Genomic DNA, 20,377 nt, shown 5'->3' with positions numbered 1-20,377 from the left:
AGCCATCTGCAGAGGTGAACGGTGCTTCCGAGCTGGTTTACGGCTGGAGGTAATTAGTGGTTTGCAGATGGCTAATTCGGTGTGTTCTTGAAAGGAACATCTGAAGGGGCTTCAAGGACTTCCTCTGCTCGGGTTAATGTTAACGTTTAATTGTTATTTATGATTCTGACCCATGTTGGGTCATGTGAATTATTAGGAGGAATTCTCTGGTGGATTCCTAACTAGTTATCCGAATGTTTCGGATTTAAATTGTTTTTATAAAACTGTGAAATTAATAAACGGCTGCTGTGGCCATTTCACATCCAACCTCGGTGTCATGTGTCGTTACTAAATGGGGGTGGGGGATAGTATGGTTTAAGGTTAACACACGACTCTACCTAGGCAGGTCAAGAAGAGGCTGGACGCAGCTGCAGGCTTGAGGGAAGCCGACATGACCGTCCTGGTAGGGAAAGGGTTAATGTTAAGAGGTGAGGGAAAGGTGAAGGAGCTGAAGGAGGGACGGGGAGGAGCTAGGGGGGACGGGGGGGCCGTTACTGCGCTTCCCGCTGTTTCTCGGCATTGAGCCGGAAGCAGCGGGAGGAGTAATACACAAGAAGCAAAGCTCCCACCCTCCCACCCTTGTTTTGTTACTCCTTAGGTCTTCTGTACGTCCGTATATGAGCGTTGTGTTTTATTTTGTGTGTTTATTTAACATGTTTTTCTTTTTTTCCGGAGTAGGTTCTGTTGTCATGGCAGCTGGCGGGGGGAGTCCTTGAGGCCAGTCAGTACAAAATGGTGGGGGGGTCGCATCGGGGGTATGCGTCCCCCAAAAAAGGTACATGGTTGAAGACTTCATCGGGTGTTATCCCTTTGAAGTGGTCTTCTGGTAGAAGGTATGTCACTTGAAGGCTTCATCGGGTGTTATCCCTTTGAAGTGGACTTCTAGTGGTCGGTATATCACTTGAGGGCTTCAACGGGTGTTATCCCCTTGAAGTGGACTTCTAGTGGTTGGAGCCATCTGCAGAGGTGAACGGTGCTTCCGAGCTGGTTTACGGCTGGAGGTAATTAGTGGTTTGCAGATGGCTAATTCGGTGTGTTCTTGAAAGGAACATCTGAAGGGGCTTCAAGGACTTCCTCTGCTCGGGTTAATGTTAACGTTTAATTGTTATTTATGATTCTGACCCATGTTGGGTCATGTGAATTATTAGGAGGAATTCTCTGGTGGATTCCTAACTAGTTATCCGAATGTTTCGGATTTAAATTGTTTTTATAAAACTGTGAAATTAATAAACGGCTGCTGTGGCCATTTCACATCCAACCTCGGTGTCATGTGTCGTTACTAAATGGGGGTGGGGGATAGTATGGTTTAAGGTTAACACACGACTCTACCTAGGCAGGTCATGGGAATTCAACTTATTTCTACTATTTGCAAGCTAGATATGCCGTCCTCCACTGTTTCCTCCCAGGTATTCTACGCTTCAAATGTCATAAACAGCAAGAAGCTAACCGCAGAATGACAACAGGCTACAGTCCTACAAAGAAAAAGCAAGCTGGCATGATCTCTGTAAAAGGGGGCTTCTCGGGGCTCCATATTTCAGGTGCAAAACGGCCGCTAGAACCACAACTGAGCCTTGAAAGCGACGCTTTAGAAGACACTGTGCCATGGCGGTGAAAGGACATGGTGGCACAGAATGGCTCTCAAGATGCAGCTACCGAAAAACCTAGTAATAATCGCAGTAATAGTCATGACGTTTAGAGACTTCCCTCCTCCAGGACACTTTGGAAACCATTTACATGAACCACAGTTCAAAGTAACAGTTTAAAGATACTAAACCTTAAACATGAGAGATAGTCAGTGAGTGATACTCCAGTTGGGTCTGGGCATTCGCTATGTAACCATTTGTCCCAATGTGATGATCAGACTGAAGATTTCACTGTGTATAGGAAGATATTCAGTGCTTCAAATGATCAGAAGCCCTCAAAAGGAATTTCCCAACATTGGGGGTGCTGAGAACATATACGTGGCAGTGAGTAATCTAATCATATATGAGCAGTAAGCAGTGCCAGTATTATGTTCGCCAACAACTCTACGCCAAATTGTTGCCTGTACCAGCATTCTAATTAGTTTCAGGAGGGGGTAAGTGAACACTTTCTAAAGTCAGTTGTTGATTTTCTCTTTTGCATGACATTTCATCTAACTTGTTATTACTACTACCAAGTTCATCTGCTTAATATAATGCAATAAAATGATACTCTATATAATATTCATATCCAGTAGAATCAATGTATAGATAATAATGGAAAAATGAAAAATTTAATAATGTGAGCTCTCTAGTGGTCATAAGTGGTATTGCAGAATGTTTTTCTTTTTTTTTCTTTTTTTTATACAATATTGCTTTTCTAGATAATATTATTGTATAAGTAAAATTTCTGGCACATGTATTGCCCCTGTGACTATGCCAGTACAATAAGGCTACTATGGACAGGTCACTTATAGTCCACTCACTAAAAACTAACTGAAAGGTTAGTGAATTAATATCTTCAACACTTATTTTAAGTAACATTTTTGGTGTGGAATATTCTTTATACATAACTACACAACACACATAGGGAGTTATGAAATTCCCAAGTGTCTGCAATTTCTCAGTAAAACAACCAAGAAAAATTAAATCTGTTAGATGTTATATGAAATAGCTATATCCAAATTCCAAATGTGCTGGCCATTTACGGGTGAAAACCAAGCTGTAGTTGGGGTGGAGGCTGGTTTAATGACTGCTTCAGATGATCTGTAGTGTCCAATATTAAAAATATATATTTTATGATGTTGAAGAATTTCTGTACAATGAACAAGATCCTTTGCCTTTTGTCAAAGAAAAGTGTAGGATGCTTTTCATTGCGGGAATAACATTAGTGTTGCATACAGATAGGGATAACGATAGGCGTCACTGACCCAAACTATAGGGGAAATGCAGTAAATAGTCTATAATCAGGGGGCATAGGAGGCCCTTCTGTTACGTAAGAATACACCAATGTTATAAATGCCATATAATAGGCGGGGGCCCTGTTAAAGATTTTGCATTTGGGTCTTTGAGCTTCACCTTGCTTCTTATAGCAAACTCCTCGCAGCCTCAGCCTGACTTTAATACATCTGCTGGCCCTGCTAGCTATGCCCTTGGATCTGTATATATATATATATATATATATATATATATATAAATCTAAATCTCCGTCAGGGGCAAGTAGGTTGCGGCCTCCGGCATTGAGCTCCGGGGCCACATGTAGCTCCGCCCAACCCCTGCTGGCTGTACTTCCTCCCCCGGAACCGGTGCCTCAGCCCTTGGCAGCGCCAAGGTCCGTAGCAGGGGACATCATACCTCTCACACCAGGTGGCTGAGTATCCTCCGGGTTTGGACGCGGCTCCGTTATGCGGGCCTTAGCCTCGGCTTCTGTGTCTGCAGCTGCAGCTGCTTCTCCTTCAGGGAGTGCGCCCCTATTACTAGCGTCTGAGGGTGGGGGAGATCGTGGGGCGGGTGCTTATGACCAGGGGGAAAGGGGTGCAGAGCAGTTTAGTGGGGCGTGGTTGGACCATTCACCGCCCGAAGATGAGGGGTCACAGGATGGGTCGGAGGTCTTTTTCCCACGGGGCTCCTATAGGTCACCGGTTCGTCAGGCGGTGGCCCCTCACGCTTTAGTGGTTACCCCCTTGCCGGTGCCTCCATCCATGGGCCCGTGTTATTCGTTGCGAGATGGTTCATCTCGGTCTAGGGTTCCTTATGTTCGGAGTGGTGGTAGCAGGTCCAGGTCCCGTCATCGTCTGGATTCGCATCGAGGTCGGTCCCGACGTTCCAGCAGGCATCTGGGCTCAGAGGTATCGGCGGTCTCCTTCTGACTCCTACTCTTCGGATGTTTCTCGGGGGAGTTTGTGGATTGATGGTGGCAATCAAGGAAGCTTTCATGGTGGGTCCGACCGTAGGGATCGTAGTCGCCGTTCTTCCAAGGGAGCTCGGAGGATATTATTGCCTGCACCGGCCTGGTCCCCTGCGGTTCCAGTAACATTGTCTGTGGTGGTGGCTCCATCTACACCGGTTGCTGCGCCTTTTCCTGGACACGGTGAGTCTGACTGCCTCTGGGCATGGAATACTGTAAACATGTCTGATGCTAATTTATTGTCTGCTGTGCGATCTCTGTTAGTGGGTACTGCTCCGTTCCCCGTTGTACCATCAGCACCGTCCGTAGTTGCTAAGGCCATGGTCGAGGCTTACACATCCATTTCGACGCCGGCGGTACCCGCTTTCAGAGATACGTATTTTTGTAGTGTTTCTCCCTTGGGAGCTCATGTGTCTGATGAGGTTCGTGGAAAAATCTGTAAGAATAACTATATTGACATTTGGTCCCTTTTTACGGTCGATTCGTCGATGGTTGATAAAGAGCGCCGTTTTGAAAGGGGCGTTCTAAGTAAGCCTAAAGTTATGAAGTCGTTCAATAATTGGCTGCATGCCTTTGCAATTTTATGGGGTGTGTTTAGTCAGAGTCGGCCCGATTGTGCGGGTCAATTTGTTTGTGTATCTCGATACCATTTTCAGTGCATATAAATCGCATGGCGGAGCTGCTTGGTGGTGGTATGATGAGGATTTCCGGAGGCGGCTGGCTCAAAGACCGGAGGTCGGTTGGGATACCAAAGCCACTGATGTTTGGTTGCATTTGATGATGTTGCAACGGCCCTTTCAGACAGCCGCCCCCGCCTCCTCACCTTCTGACGGTTTGGGGGCTGGAGTCGGGATCGGAGAGTGCGCAGAGCAGGTGCCTGTTGGCTCTTTAACGAAGGGCACTGCAGGTTTTACACCTCCTGTAAGTTCAAGCACGAGTACTCAAATTATGGTGGAACCCATTCTGCCGTTTGATGCTCCCATCGGGTTGCGGCCGTCGCCCGCCATGCGGGTGTTGGTCAGGGGGAGGACTCCAGTGCGGATGTCCGTGATGCTCCCTTGGTTAGACCTGTACTCCAAGAAGGCGGAAGCTGCTCTGCTTAGAGTTGGTTTTTATTATGGTTTCTTCATTCCTTTTACGGCTCAGGTCGCCCCGGTTTTGTTGAGGAATTTGAAATTGGCTTTTGAGTTTCCTGACGCAGTTATGGATAAGGTGGTGAAAGAAGTCGAGCTTGGCTGGATGGCTGACCCGTTTTCTAATTTGCCCTTTTCTAACCTTAGGGTGTCCCCGCTTGGCGTGGTTCCTAAGAAGGAGCCCGGTAAGTTTCACCTCATTCATCATCTTTCTTATCCTAGAGGACGGTATGTGAATGATGGATTTGCAGTGAGATTGCGGCGGTGTCGTATGTTTCTTTTGATCGAGCTGTTAATTTGGTGCGTTGGGCAGGGGCCGGCGCCCTTTTGACTAAGTCTGATATTGCATCCGCTTTTCGGTTGTTGCCTGTTCACACGGATTGTTTTCATGTATTGGGCTGCTTTTTAGAGGGGTTTTTCTATTATGACATGTGTTTGCCCATGGGCTGCTCGATTTCTTGTTACTATTTTGAAGTGTTTAGCTCATTTTTAGAATGGACTGTGAGGGAGGTTACGGGTTGTGCCGCGGTTACCCATTACTTAGATGATTTTCTGTTTGTCAGTCCTTCTTTTGAGCAGTGTCCGTTTTTGTTGCGGTCCTTTCAATTTATTTTCCAGCGTTTCGGGGTTCCTCTCACTGGAGAGAAGACGGAGAGCCCCGTTACGGTATTGTGTTTTTTGGGTGTCGAAATCGATTCCTGTGAAATGATTTTTCGCCTTCCGGTTGAGAATGTCGCGAAGTTGCGATCGGCGTTGGATTTGGCCTGGTCTGTCCGTAAGCTGGAATTGCGTCAGATCCAGTCATTGTTAGCTTTGTTGGTTTTTGCATGTCGGATTATGCCCATGGGTCAGGTTTTTTCCAGGCGCCTGGAACTGGCTACGGCCTTGGTTTTGGTGCCATCTCATCATGTGCGGATTTCTAATTCCATAAGGCTGACTGACGTGTCTGGCGTACCTTCCTAAAAGATTATAATGGTCATACGTGTTGGAGGGCGCCTCCGATTTCCAGTGCTGACCTGGAGTTGTTTACTGATGCAGCTGGGGCATTGGGTTTCGGCGCAGTGCTTGGTTCAGCATGGTGTGCTGATTCCTGGCCTGATTCGTGGCGGGCCAGAGCATGGTGTGCGAACTTGACGTTGTTGGAGGTTTTCCCTATAGTAGTCGCTGTTGACTTGGGGGGAGGTGCTGTCCAATCGTTCTGTGGTCTTTTGGCCTTGATAATATGAGTGTTGTTTTTGCTGTTGATCGACTTACTTGTTCATCAGTTCCGGTTCTGGGTTTGCTTCGCTACCTGGTATTGCATTGTTTACAATGTAACATTCAGTTTCGGGCCTGCCACATTCCAGGTGTCCATAATGTTGTTGCTGATTCTTTATCTAGTTTTAATTGCCAGATCTTTCATTCCCTTTGGATCTCGAAGGGACCAGATTCCCGAACATCTTGTGGAGGCTGCTGGATCGCAGCTAGTCCCGTTGGTGAGGTTGTCTCTTGCGCCCTCTAACTGGGCAACTTACGGTAATGCGTGGAAGGAACGGTTGAGCGCTGCCGGGGATAGACAGTTGGGGGAAGATCCTGTGTTGCAGACAACTGTGGCACTTGAGTATTTAACTGCTTTGTGTGAGCGCAAGGGTTTCAGGCATGGTGGCTCAAAGGTGTCTTGCCGGTGTCGCCTTCTTTTCCAAATTGCGGGGTTGGTCAGACGTTACTAAGTCCTTTTGTATTTTGCAAGTGTTAAAGGGTTGGAAAAAATTGAGGCGGGAGACACGTAGGCCGGTGTCTTTTTCTTTATTAAAACAGCTGATTATGGCTTTATCGTTGGTTTGTTCTTCCCCTTATGAAACGGTTTTATTTTCCGCCACTTTTTCATTGTGTTTTTTCGGGGCCCTGCGTATTTCTGTGCTGGTTCCCATGGGGGCAACTCGCCCTGGGGGCCTCCTGTTTGAGTATTTCGTGGTTTCCTCTGCGAGTGTTCGTTTGCGGATACGTCGCTCTAAACAGATGTCTTTGGGGGTGTTGTTGGGTTTCGCTTAGGTCAGTCCCGGGTGAGGCCTGCCCAGTTGTGGCGGTGACAGATTTCCTGGGTGTGTGGAGACTGGGGGTTCAGTTTTTATCACATTTAGATGGTAGGCCCCTTTCACGGTTTCAATGTTCAAATATTTTTCGTAGGACTCTAGTGTACATTAGTAAACCCCCTGGGGAGTATGGTACTCATTCTTTCAGAATCGGGGCGGCTACGATGGCTAGTGAGCTGGGGTTATCAGCTGCGGAAGTGAAATGCATTGGTCGCTGGCGATCGGATTGTTTTGCTGGTTATGTTCGTCCTGATCTTATGTTGCATTAATTCAATTTTTGTTTTAGGTTCCAGACCATCTGTGTGGATTCTCGGGCACTCCTTTGTGTTTTGGGAGGAGCGATGGGCTGCCATCTGACCTGGAGGACGGTCGTTGGGTTTTGGAAATGCTGAAGTTTATTGGAGAGGTCTCCGGGGTCTGCACTGGTTGCAGGCTCTGCTCGAAGTGGTCGAAATCAGTCAGCATCGGCTTGTGCCCACAGTCTTGGTCTTACACTTGGGCGGTAATGATCTGTGCTCGGTCTGGTTGGGGGAATTAATTTCACTTATTCATTCGGATCTAGAGAGGTTTGCTTCCTTTTTTCCCCGGTTAGTGCTCGTGTGGTCTGAGATTGTTCGTCGATTGGTTTGGCATGGTGCGAGGGATGTTAATGCCATAGAAAGGGGCAAGCGCCTGTTAAATATGAGGGTGTCTCGGTTTGTCTGAGCCAGGGGTGGAGTGGTTATTCACCATCGGAGTTGGAGGGTGAAAACAGGGGATTGTTGTTGCCGGACGGAGTGCATTTGATGGATATTGGATTGGAAATCTTTTTGTCTGGGTTGCAGGATGGGGTGGAGCAGTCATTGCTTTTGTTGGGGGGGGGGGGGGGGTCGGTGAGCCGTGTAGGTAAGGGTTTACATGGTCACCTTATGGCGGTATTTGAAGGGTATTTACCTACATGTCCTTGGAATAGGCAGGCATACAGGTTTTCATTGACCTCTGTTTAAGGTAATTTAGAGTTTAATATTTTGATAAGGTTAATAAAATGTTATTTAATTACTTATTCAAATTAATAAAGCTGTGGCTGCCCCCTGGGTTAACCCCACATTCAAAGAAGTCATGTGTCGGTGTTTAATTATTAGGGGGTTATTTAATTAGCTAGACTACCAGTTGGTTATAATTATTCGTATGCATACAGTCCTGATTTTTAACAAGGCAAAGTCTGATCACAAGTTTGGTAATCTGAATCACTTGCTGAGTCTTAACATTTCTGCGCAGTGATCACATGCTCATGGAGGTGAAATATTAGTCTACAAGGAAAGTGAGCGCAAATATTACAGTAGTCATAAGCTCTGAGTAGTGATCAATAACTCAGGGGAGGACAGGCTGCTTGAAGTACTGCCTCCAGTTGCCAACTGATGGCGTTATGGGAAAAAAATTGAGGTTTTGCTAATTGACACTTTATTAAGAGGAGATTTTATTAAGGGGAGTTATTATAGTCCTGGTGAGCGGTTAATTAACTTTATTATCTTCCCAGGAAATATGCTGATAGAACTTTTACAGCAGTTTTGCTAATGGCTGTAAGTCTAGTGCACTAGCTCCACCTACTGGTCATATTGCTAAATGGGTACAGAGCATACAGAACTATGCAACTATTGAACTTTTGCCTAGTGTTTTAAAAACTTGGTTTAGTTCATTTTATTTTTACAGAAGGATGCTTCATATATAAGAAGTGATATTAGTGCAAAGCTGCGGGATATTAGAATCTGACCTGAATTGCTAAGGAGAAATAACCATTTAGAAACAAATACTAATATATTAGGGGAACTGCATAAATATACTAATCCCTAATATGTTATTATTGGTATTTCTCACTTTATAAGTGTAGGCATACCATTAATATTTTTAAAAGCCTGGCAGGAGCCTTAAAGCCTATGTAAACCATTGAATGCATTTTTTAAAATTTTTTATAAATCAATGTTTTATTTTAAACAACCTTTGAAAAGGGTTTTATAAAAAAAAAAAGTTTACATTTTTAGATACAGCTTCTTTGTATCTTGTATAGATAGAAGCTGTATCTGTCGGCCACAGTCAAATCCGTTACGTCAGCGGACCTGTTAACTGACAGCTTCGGTGAGTGCTGGTACTGCGTTTCTGACTCACAGGATCCAGCTATTATCGATCAGATCTACGTTCATTTCCTTCAGAGGCAATGATTCTGAGTGTGCACCCTCCATCTATACAGAACATGTTCACATCCACTTTTATTTGACCCTGGTGACAAGTGATTGGCTCTAAAGTCAGTTTCAAATGTGGTTTTGTCTTCTGCTGGAGCTTTGGGGCCCTGTTGTATTAGGGGCCCTTTATTGTATCAGAGCCTGGGCCCACTGGAGGATCCTCAGCTACTCTGGTTAAGCAGTTTGACCATTTTTTCTGGTATGCAAGAAATCAAGTGTATCTGTAAATGAAGCTGAACACGCACCCTAAGGATACACAAAGTTTTACCAGATACAGTAAAGTACAGTACTACTAAGTATTATTCTATCAGCATACAGCTACATCACAGCCACATTCACACATTTCAGAAATGCTGCGAAAAATTCACAGCGTATTACAGTAGCAGCCATGTGGATGGGTTTTGTCATCCACATACAATACTGTAGAAATTCCATGCGGTAATTTACCTTCTGTGCGGATTACTTTATGTGCGGATGTCAGTTCCTGTCACAGAGTTAATACGGCTTTGTTGTGGTATTTACCCATTGACTTCAAAGAGTAAGGTAAAATCCACAATCAAATGCTAGCATTGCAGATTTTGCTGCAGATTACCTGCAGATCTTCAGCAAAATCTGCAGGAGTGCATAATTGTTTAAAATGAAAAAGAAAAAGCAGTACAGATGTGTCCATACTACTTTTGTTTGAATTTGGTTAAGGACACAATTTTTTCATAAATCCAATTCAATACAATATTGTGACAAGCTAGCAAAACCCTTGACAGGCTGTAACTCACATCACAACCACTGGGTAGCAACACAGACACATATCATAGACATCTCGTGACAGAGTATCACAAAATCATGTTTACTTTTAAAGCTGATTATTTCGCACCACACATCTCAGGATATGTTGAGATAAGAATAAAAAGTAAGTAAGGACACATTTGTATACTTACTGTACCAATCACCTTGTGCTCCCATGGTGAAACTTCCCTGGTCTCCCGCAGGTCTCTGTTTACCGGCCTCCAGCGATGACGTGTTGTCTCGTAACATGATTGTTGCAGCAGTCAAATGTGTCTACACGTCATTGCTGGAGCTCAGTGAACAGAGTATAGTGGGGGATCAGAGAAGTGTCATTACAGGAGTGCCCAGGAATCGGTAAGGTGAGTATAATGCTTTTTCGTTCACAAAAGGGAAATCTGTACAATGTGGTGTGGATTATACGCTGTGGATTTCTTGCATAAAATTTCTGCAGCAATTCCACTAGGTGTGCAATTTACAGGCCTGTAGCAATTCACACTACGTTAACTATAATCCAACCTTCAGGAGTACTGAATACTTGCCCTAGGCCTTGCATGCAGAATGAGGCTGTCTCTAAGTTTTTCCACTTTCAATGTTGCCTCCTGACCCTGGCTCCATCAGACGGAGATTGAATAGAGAGATGGCAGCACATGTCAGTGTCTCTTGTCTATTGGAAGTACGGAAACAGCAGAGACGAGCTTGGCTATGCCATAAATGTATTTGGAAGGAGAACCCTTTAAGGATCCTACAGTTTTGTATTATGGGAACAGGGGTAATTTGCAGTAATGTACAGTATACACTGAATTGTTTCCTATGGAAAAACAATTTTTCCACAAAGCCTTGGTTCAATCATAGCTGTAAAGAAATCTTGAAACATCTGATTTTCTCACCAAAGGACCAGATTTCTAGTCAACGAAAAACATTTTGTACAACAATAGATACTCGATACTATTTAGAATGCTAGAGTCTAGTAGACGGTAGAATTTCCTTACCTTTCAGAAGGTCATAGGATCGATTTACATCAAATTTTCGGGCCCGAATGAAACGCAGAAAAAAGGTATCATCATTCCCGGCCACCTTCTCTGCAACCTTACTGCAGAGGTCATCGCCAGTGTTTGCTTTCTCCTTCACTAGGTCTCGAAGTTCCTTTATAGCTGAATCTCGCTTCTCATCTGTCTCATTTAATTCATCTTTAGCCTTGAAGCATAATGGGGCAGATTTATTAAATCTGTCCTACATTTAGACAGGATAAAACTATACCAGACAGACAGAAACAGTGCCAAATTTAACACGGTATGACATATTTCGCGCATCCTTCTAGACATGTTAGACAGACTTGTATGACTTACGCTCTCAACTAGCGTACTTTACATCAATATTTTGCGCCAAAAAATTATGCACGCCATTAATATATCTGACGCATTTTACAACTCCTCTTAGCTCATTTTTAAAACTGTTGTGGAAGGTGCAAAAAGTATCTAAAATACATAAAAAATTTGATAATTGGTAATTGAGCAGAGGTCGTAATTGTATGGGAAATTGCTCACCTATACGAGTTGTGCAAACACAGGCACGACTCTGGTGCAGGTATGTAGCAAGGAGATGACAGCAGTACAAATTTACTGCAGCGTGTAGACAGAGATAGTAAAAATGGAAAAATGGGTTTGATAGCGCTGCTGTACATCTATTAGAATGGCGTTGTATCAAACAATACATTTTTATTATTATTATTTTGGTTGACTCTGCGTCTTTATCAGGCCATTAACACACACAAAGCATCAATTTAACTTTTATACACAATAAACAATTGTAACTATAAAAGATAGTGATGTCATCTTAAGTCAAGGGTAAAAAGTGGTGGGCATGACAATAGAATAGTAAGGTAACAGAAACACCATTCTTAAAAAAGAACAATAAATAATAGATAGAACAGACAAATAAAAGAAGGAAGTGCATGGTAAAAATCTTACATGCAGTATATATATATATATATATATATATATATATATAGATATAGGTGTAGATATATATATAGATATATAAATTTAAAAAATGTAATTACATCTTTAGACACCATGCAACGATCAACAAGGGAAAACGCCATAAACTTATTTGCTAGAAAGTGACAGCGATGATGAATACTAACGATTAAATATTCAACAAACAATGATTGTAATATGTGCAATATATTTGTGTTGTGTATACTGGAATTATCGTTATGGTAAGGCCATGTTCAGACGTGGCGGAATTTTTCCCCTGCAAATGTTGGTGCAGATTTGGGGCAATTATGCAACGAATCTGCACCAACATTTGCGTATTTGACAGGTAATTCAGACGTTGCAGATATCACAGCGACTTGCCACAGATTTCAGTTTTTGCATTGCAAAGGCTGAAATACCCAGTGAAATTCCGCTTCTTCTCCGCAATGTAATGAGCATGCTGCGGAGGGAAAATTCTGCACCGCAGCCTGATTTCTGCACAGTTATTTTCTGCAACGTCTCAACTAAGTTTCCTAAAAATGTATAGAAAGAAATGTAAAAAACGGCTGCTGCAGAATTCCACTGCGGACTGTCCGCAGCGGAATTCAACAGCAATTCCGCCACGTGTGAATGTGCCCTAAGACCTGTGTGCTGTTCAATCAATGAGACTGTGCCTTGGGATTATATTGCAGATGCTAGTAGAAGAACCGAAATACAAGAAGAGTACCTGCCCTAAAGGAGTGTCCAGGGCACCAGGACTCTCAATCTACTCCTGAGAAAGTGCACAAGGAGACAGGATTCTAAAATTTGGCAACGGATGCCAAGCTGGGTCAGAAAATTACATTCTCGTTATACTTAGTGGACTTGGGCGGCAACTTGCGTTGTCAGCGTCAGGTAGTGTTGAGACGCATTAGAGCAGCCATGTCAGATTTCATTTAATACATTGTTTTATCAACTAGTAAAGATAAGGTTTACATTATTTGTGTTTTGAATTATTCATTCGTTTTTATTTATCATCCATTACTTGTTTCAATAACATTTTTATCAATATATTTTTAGATGATTATATATACTGTATAAATACTGCATCATATATGATTTTCCCTATATACTTGCTTCTTCTATTTGTCTTTTCAAATATTTATTGCTTTTTTTTTTTTTTTAAGAATGGTATTTCTCTTACTTTACTATTGGTTAGTTGTCATGCCCATCACTTTTTTCCCTTGACCTAAGATGATGTTCACTATCGCATATAGTTCCTGGTCTTTTTTATGTATAAATGTTGGATTGATACTTTGTGCTTGTTAATGGCCTGATGAGGACATCTCAGTTATTCATTTTCACTATCTCAGGGGAAAAGTGACCTTGTTGCCCAGATTAACAAAAGTTCTGTTTTTCTATTCTAAATGGAAAGTTTCTTTGGGCAATAAGGTCCTGTTTTCTGTTACACAATGGCCCAGGGAGTAGGGCTCCAATGTTTGGATCTACAGAAATATATTTTTTGTTATGATGAGGTATTATTACCAATTTATTTGATTCATTACTTTCCCTAAATAGCATTAAAGGTGTGGTCCCATTTTCAAATACCCTATTAGGGAACTCTGTGTTAACTTAATGACAGCAAGCGTGATCTCGCGAGATCACGCTTGCTGTCATTAATTCCCACGCAAACGTTACCGAAGTGTCCGGATTGTGAATAGACATCGTGTCCTGGCTGGAAGCGATGTCAATTCACTCTCAAGACACTTCAGTAACGTTAATGTCTGAGTAAGTGACAGCACATCATGATCTAGCAAGATCACTATGTGCTGTTTACATGAATAGAGAGAAGTGTATGACGCTGATTGGTCAGCGTCATACACTTCTCTTTACAACGCCCACTTGGTCAAAAAGTAAAAACACGCCCAGTTGTCTATTAAGAAAGTCATTAGCATAAATCTAAAATAGGTCATAACTCTGTCAAAATTGATAGTTTTTCTAAATAAAAAAACACTGCTGTAATCTACATTACAGGGCCGATCACATTATGTAAAAGACAGGGCACTTATAATGTGGTGACAGAGCCTCTTTAAGCATAGAGTAGCCACAAAGATCATATCTTCCTCTGGACGACCCTGATTTCAATCGGCACCATGTAATGCTTCATTTCCCCCATAGTGGTGGTACAGGGGAATTGAATAGGTAGTTTATTCCGTCACAAATTACAACTGATCACTTGGGATCCCAGCAGTGTAATATGCTGGTATGATCTTATTTCTGGGGAAGGGGGGCTTCTAACAAAAAGGGAGTGTCCAAAGCGGGCAACCCACTTTAAGGGAATTATTCAGCAGGTTTTCAATCAGTCACAGAGGATGGGTGGGGATTGGCTACGGTAATTTGCATACGCGGGACTCCTAATCTCAGCGATATACGGGTATGTTCGCACGGCTTATTTTAATGTTTTTTGGGCTGTAAACGCCTCAAAAAACGGCTGAAAAAATGGAAGCTGAACGCTTCCAAACATCTGCCCATGGATTTCAATGTGAAAAACGTCATTTCTTTTGACAGGGCGTTTTTTTACGCGGCCGTTTGTAAAACCGGCACTTAAAAAAATGCCTCGTAAAAAGAAGTGCATGTCACTTCTTGAGCCCTTTTTGGAGCCTTTTTTCATTGGGTCAATAGAAAAACAGTTCCAAAAATGACCGTAAGAAACGCATCAAAAAACGCTTGATGCTTAAAAAACTGCTGAAAATCTGAGGCTGTTTTCCCTTGAAAATAGCTCCCTACTTTACAGCTGTTTTTTGTTTAGCGTGTGAACATACTCTAATAGAGGAGATTCCTAAGTGCTTCAGCGTGCAGACCAAATACTGGTGAGTTTCTAGTAAGCAGTCAAACAATATTTATATGTTAAGAATCAACTTCTTTTTTACCCATATAGTGGTTATATTAGGTATGGGTTGTTAAAGGGAATCTGTCAGCAGTTTTGAGGCCTCAAAACTGCAGACAGAGCAATATAAAGGAGGGGGAGGGTATTGAAAACATACTTTTTGTCTCAGTCATGCAAGTTGCATGACCAAGCAGACAATGTTTAATTCCCATGGGGCCGTAATCACAAGTGCCACTAGGGATGGCACTTGATCTGCAATTGCGCCTGCACTGCACTCTGCCAGCTCCACTTCTCTGCTCTGAGTAACGGCTCTAGCGGTCTGCTGATTGGTCGCTAGAGCCGTAAGTCAGAGCAAAGAGTGGCACTTGTGACTACAGTGCTGGGTGAATCAAACATTGGTTTCTCGGTCATGCAACTTGCATTATCGAGACAAAAAGTGTGTTTACAATGCCCTATCCATGCCCTGTATCGTTCTGTCAGCAGTTTTGAAGCCTCAAAACTGCTGACAGATTCCCTTTAAACAATGTGACAAATTCTCTTTAAGTGCCTGTAGAAAGTTTCTCAGTCATGTAAAATATATTACATACAAGCCCTGAATTTCGCACTTTCCACTATCAATTTTATGAAACAGTCTGAAGGTAGTTACAGATATAACAATCTTTCACCTGAGCTTGCGTAACAATAAAAAAAAATGTCTGCTTTTTTTTCCCGAGAAACAGAGAGTTACCCATTTCCATGGGATCTGTCTGGCACGGCAGCTGGGCCTTATTTACTGGAATAAGGCTTAAAGGGGTTGTCCAGGGTTAGAAAACATGGCTGCATTCTTCCAAAAACAGTCCATAGGTTGCGGGTGTTATTGCAGCTCATTCTCATTTAGTTCAATGGAGCCTAGCTGCAATACCAGACACAAATCACGGACACCATGGTGTGGTGCTGTTTTTGAAAGAAAGTAGCCATGTTTTCTAACCCTGGAGAACCCCTTTAACTGCAATACCATACACAACCAATGGACAAGAGTGGCACAGTTTCTGGAAAGAAAGCAGACCCTTCCCATACAGCCCCTTTTAAAATAACAATAAAGGGACTTAGTGATATTGCTGTCTACATAGACACAATCAATGCTTGACACTTCCCTCTAGAATATAATATTTAATTATTACCTTCTGTACTGTGTATTCTGGCAGCTTTTCACATTTGCCAAACACAGGTCCATGGTCTTTGGTTGTCAGACGTTCTAGCTTGGCACGAAGGGACTGTTCCTCTTCCGAAACAATACGATATGTTCCTGTCTAAAAGCAACCAACACATACCATGGCTGATTGAAGATGTCTCCCAATTATAATGACAGAGTTTATTTTAGTTGTCAAAAATAGTTTCAACTTTTAAACTCTACAGTAAATAATAATAATAAAAAAAATATCAAAATCGACATTTTGTTTTTCTTGGGAAAATCTATATTTAGATTATTTTTCAGGGGTGTACATAGTCTCTTCTGCCAGTATAGACTCCATGGGAGATTGCCCCATTGGTCACATCCCCATTCCTAATGGGCAGTGCGATCCTGAGGGCTTCACTTCTTCAGAGGTTCTTCTTTACACCAAAAGGATGAGGGAACAAATGTTGGAATCTTCTTACCCAAAATAGTAGAATGTGGTATAAGAAACCAGCATCAGCAGAGGAGCCCTATTTTGATTGTTGCTATGGCCCCTCTCTCCTCACTGCTTGGTTTTATATATTTTTATATCTTTTGAACGTATTTACTGCTTGTTTACTCCTAATTGCTGATCAAACACCTTGGGGATATACAATTCTTCATTATAAGGACCATTTATTTTTTTCTAGAACTATACGGAGCTTTGGAGCCTGATCCTTAAGTTAAGAAACACATGTCTGAATATGAGTCCCAGTCCTCCTACATTGATCCTCTTGCCTTGGCAGTGTCTTTGTTGCAATTTTTTACAACAACTTAGTATCTGTAGAATCGATCTGTAGCCAGCTGGAAATTTACCATATGAACTCCTAGCCATAAAGGCCAATGGCTCGGAAGACACTGACAGGCATTTTTATCACACAACAGATATTTATTTAGCAAGTAAAAAGTCACAAATGGTAAAAACACTCTGACCCAAGTAACAGAGCACAAGATGATACTTACAATGTCTGACATTTCACTTCTGCTATGTCCACGCAAGTAGCTGGGGAAAGAATTAAAGTAGGAAAAAGTATATAAAACTTGTTACTGGTGAGGATATTGGTCACACATCTTTTTAATAGATGATGTCAATGTTATGTAACTACAAGTATCAGCTGAGTGTCCTCGTGTTGGACCAACACATCACAATGTTTCCCTGAAATTATCACCTAAAGCTGGAAAGTTGAATTCATGTAAAGATACAATAACAAGCCACATGCAACGTATTGGCTTGTGTACATGGTAGGGTATAATAGAACTTGTATTTTTACCACAGCCAGTATATAGAATTTTATCAGCATTTCTATATGGATGCAGTCAGCATGCATGCACAAATTTAGCATTAGGGTTGATTGCTTTAAAGCTTTATTTCTAAATGCACCATAATATTTGTGGTGTGATAACCCATTCTATTTTTTTTCTACCCTCGTCTCCATCCAGGACTAGGAGGAATAGCAGATTCCACAGCAGTTAAGGAAACACAGTAGGGGAGATTTACTAAGCAAAACACGTCAAAATTCTGGCACAAATTGAGCAAAAAAAGTTGTAAATGCCATGCGCCAAATTAAATATGTGTTTTTAGATACTTTTTGCACCTTTCTAGATAGTTTCAAAAGTGTCTAGAAAATTTGGCGTGGCTTAGAGTAGTTGTAAAATGTCCAAGATTAGTTTAATTTTTTTTGGGGGGGGGGGGGAAATATTAACGTAAAGTACGCCAGCCATGAGGTGGCCTAAGTAAGGGAAATGTTTCTAAAATGTCTATCAATATGCGCCAAATTTATCCTACATTGTGATAAATTTGCCACTGTTTCTGTCTGTCTGGTCTACTTTTATACTTTCTATCTTAAGATAGTATTAATACATCTTCCCCAGTATGGGTTTCATTCTTACTTCACAATATGATTTAACTAGTTCTTATTGGGGAGTGATTCACAAATATAATATTGTTCGTTCAGTGTTAAGCACTGTTGTTTTACAGCACTGGGGTCCTGGATTCGAATCCAACCAAGGACAACACCTCCGTGGAGTTTTGTCTGATCTCCCCGTGTTTGCATGGGTTTCCTCCCACATTGCAAAAAACATTCTGAAAAGTTAATTCACTTCCTATAAAATTTGTCCTAGTGTGTGTGAGAAATTAGATTGTGAGCCCCCACTGGAGACGGGGACTGATGTTAATAATGACAATCCCTTTACAGCGCAGCAGAATATTTTGTGGCTATCTAAGCGACAGAAATAAATACATTTTTGAGCACATACAGTCAAGCATGTCAAATGGAAAGATATAATGGTTTTTCCCATTTTATTACTGTATGGTCCCAAGCTCTGCCACCTTCAGCACTTGATAGACTATTCTATACAGACATGGGACACAATGGGCCACATTTACTAATACTGGCATATTTTACGTCAAAGTAAAAAGGGGGATTGTTGAGATTTTTGCCAAATTTAATAAAAGGTGGATTCCTCTTAATAAATTGGGTGCACGACCAGACATACATTTTCACAATTTTTCATTACTCAGTTAATAAATGTGGCCTAAACAACGACTCGTAAACACGTTGATAAATTTTGGCTAATGCCTATCAACTATGATAAACTCTCTATACAAGCATAATACTATCTAATATACTGTATGCAGACGTAGTGAAGTACAAGCTCCAGCTACATTAACTTACATTTTACTATGCTCTTCACATACATAGGACACTATACATCTTATTGTGTCCTGAACAAAAACGTCATCAAACTACAGTTCTCTTACAGGTCCCGAAACTACAAAGGTCATAATCATCCACATGAAAACCAGAGGAGATATGGATAAGCCACATGAAAACATAAAGGCAGTGACTGGAGTCAGTGATATACAAAATGCAATACACAGTCTACCTGGTTTAGCAGAATATACGTTCTTCTTTATAACCCTGACTGATAAGCATGTTATCTTCAAGCAGAAAGGCATCTGCTTCCTGTTCTGCCATGTATAATTATTATCACCGATAATGTGCAAGGACTCCGGAAACTGGTAACGATAAAAAAAACAACCACACACTAACCAGAGTGAATACATCATACTCACCGTTGAACAGTTGTAACTAAAACAGCAAAGTAAGTCAGTGTTGGCTATGTTGAAAAGTAAAAAATTTCAAACCACGGTTTTGATGGATTGTGATCACAATGTTTCTGCCCAGTGGACGCCAGCCCAAAGCTTCTATAGTCATTGGATAGGGATTAGGCGTCACAAGGCATTACTCAGTCAGGCTTATTAATTAAATCAGCACAGAACATTCAGGAGATGCCATTATATGTTACAGAAAATGAGGAGAAAACTAACTGCTTGAGTGGGGCTAGGAACAATAACTCTTTGGCCGATGCCCTGGATTCCTGAGGATCCCTCAGTAATGCAATTACTGAGCTATGTTTCCAGTTTGTTTGGCAGAGAATGTGTTAACAATGCTAGTCTCTAGAATTTAATATAGTGTGTTAATGTGAAAAAGCAGAGCATTGTAAGTAACCATATCACATTGTCTATATCGGACCTCTAATGGCACCGCAGATAGGAATTGTGCTGGTTGTATACAAGCATTTTTACAGGTATATAATATTTGGGTTGGAATATTAAAATATACTTTCGGTGTTGTTCAGATAAGTTGGACGTTGAAGTAATATGTGCAGCATTCGGTAGCAAAGAACTGAAGTCATGAGTCACCAGTTTCCTAACCTGGTAACATCAACTTTGTTCCTCCAAAGACTGCCGGATATGAAATATACGGTAATATTTCTAAACCACAAAAACAACATGTTCATGAACAAAGCCTAAAGTCAATAGATAACTCTAATAACAAAGTGTGGACTATCATAGATTAACCTGGTTCCCTTACCTTGGATCTAATGCCCACAGTCTGGCAGCTCCTCCAATGTCTTGCTGCTGTTCCGTTCTTTGTCACATTCGCTTTCTCTGTATTGCCAATGGACAACCCTCTGCCAATCTAAAAAAAGAAAAGATGAGTAGGAGAGAAAAGAGTCTGGGAGACGCGGTGGGGCTCTCCCAATTCCTATTGAGTCTTTCTCATTTTTTTTTCAAATGAGCTTAGTGTCGTCCACAGTCTATGCAGGCTGAACAACAGACCTGAAGATGTGGTGACCCATAGAGTAACGTTACTGTTTGGTAGATTGACTTTTAACATGTGGTTCTAATCAAAATGAATTTTCTGTGGTGTTCAAGGTCTCCCCTTG

General features: G+C 41.9%; 1 protein-coding gene across 3 annotated transcripts in view; it reads right to left on the bottom strand.

Annotated features, from left to right (window-relative positions):
* Nucleotides 1-20,098, bottom strand: part of RLBP1 (retinaldehyde binding protein 1) — a 60,895-nt gene extending 40,797 nt beyond the window's left edge. Inside the window, exons 1-4 of one of the 3 annotated variants that reach the window (XM_075855274.1) lie at nt 20,023-20,098; nt 17,108-17,147; nt 16,113-16,241; nt 11,100-11,304 (exon numbers count right to left, since the gene is read on the bottom strand). In XM_075855274.1, coding sequence (XP_075711389.1) covers nt 11,100-11,304; nt 16,113-16,241; nt 17,108-17,119 — 346 coding nt within the window. In that variant the 5' untranslated portion in view covers nt 17,120-17,147; nt 20,023-20,098. Of the gene's footprint in view, nt 1-11,099; nt 11,305-16,112; nt 16,242-17,107; nt 17,148-19,030; nt 19,115-19,220; nt 19,309-20,022 lie in introns of those variants that run through there. The other 2 variants (XM_075855273.1, XM_075855275.1) reach the window with 2 other exon arrangements.
* Nucleotides 20,099-20,377: the final 279 nt, after the last annotated feature.

Source organism: Rhinoderma darwinii, chromosome 3 (assembly GCF_050947455.1).
Source record: "Rhinoderma darwinii isolate aRhiDar2 chromosome 3, aRhiDar2.hap1, whole genome shotgun sequence".
In the NCBI taxonomy this organism is placed as follows: domain Eukaryota; kingdom Metazoa; phylum Chordata; class Amphibia; order Anura; family Rhinodermatidae; genus Rhinoderma; species Rhinoderma darwinii.
The sequence above is the reverse complement of the archived record's forward strand: the minus strand, read 5'-3'. Positions and strand labels throughout refer to the sequence as shown.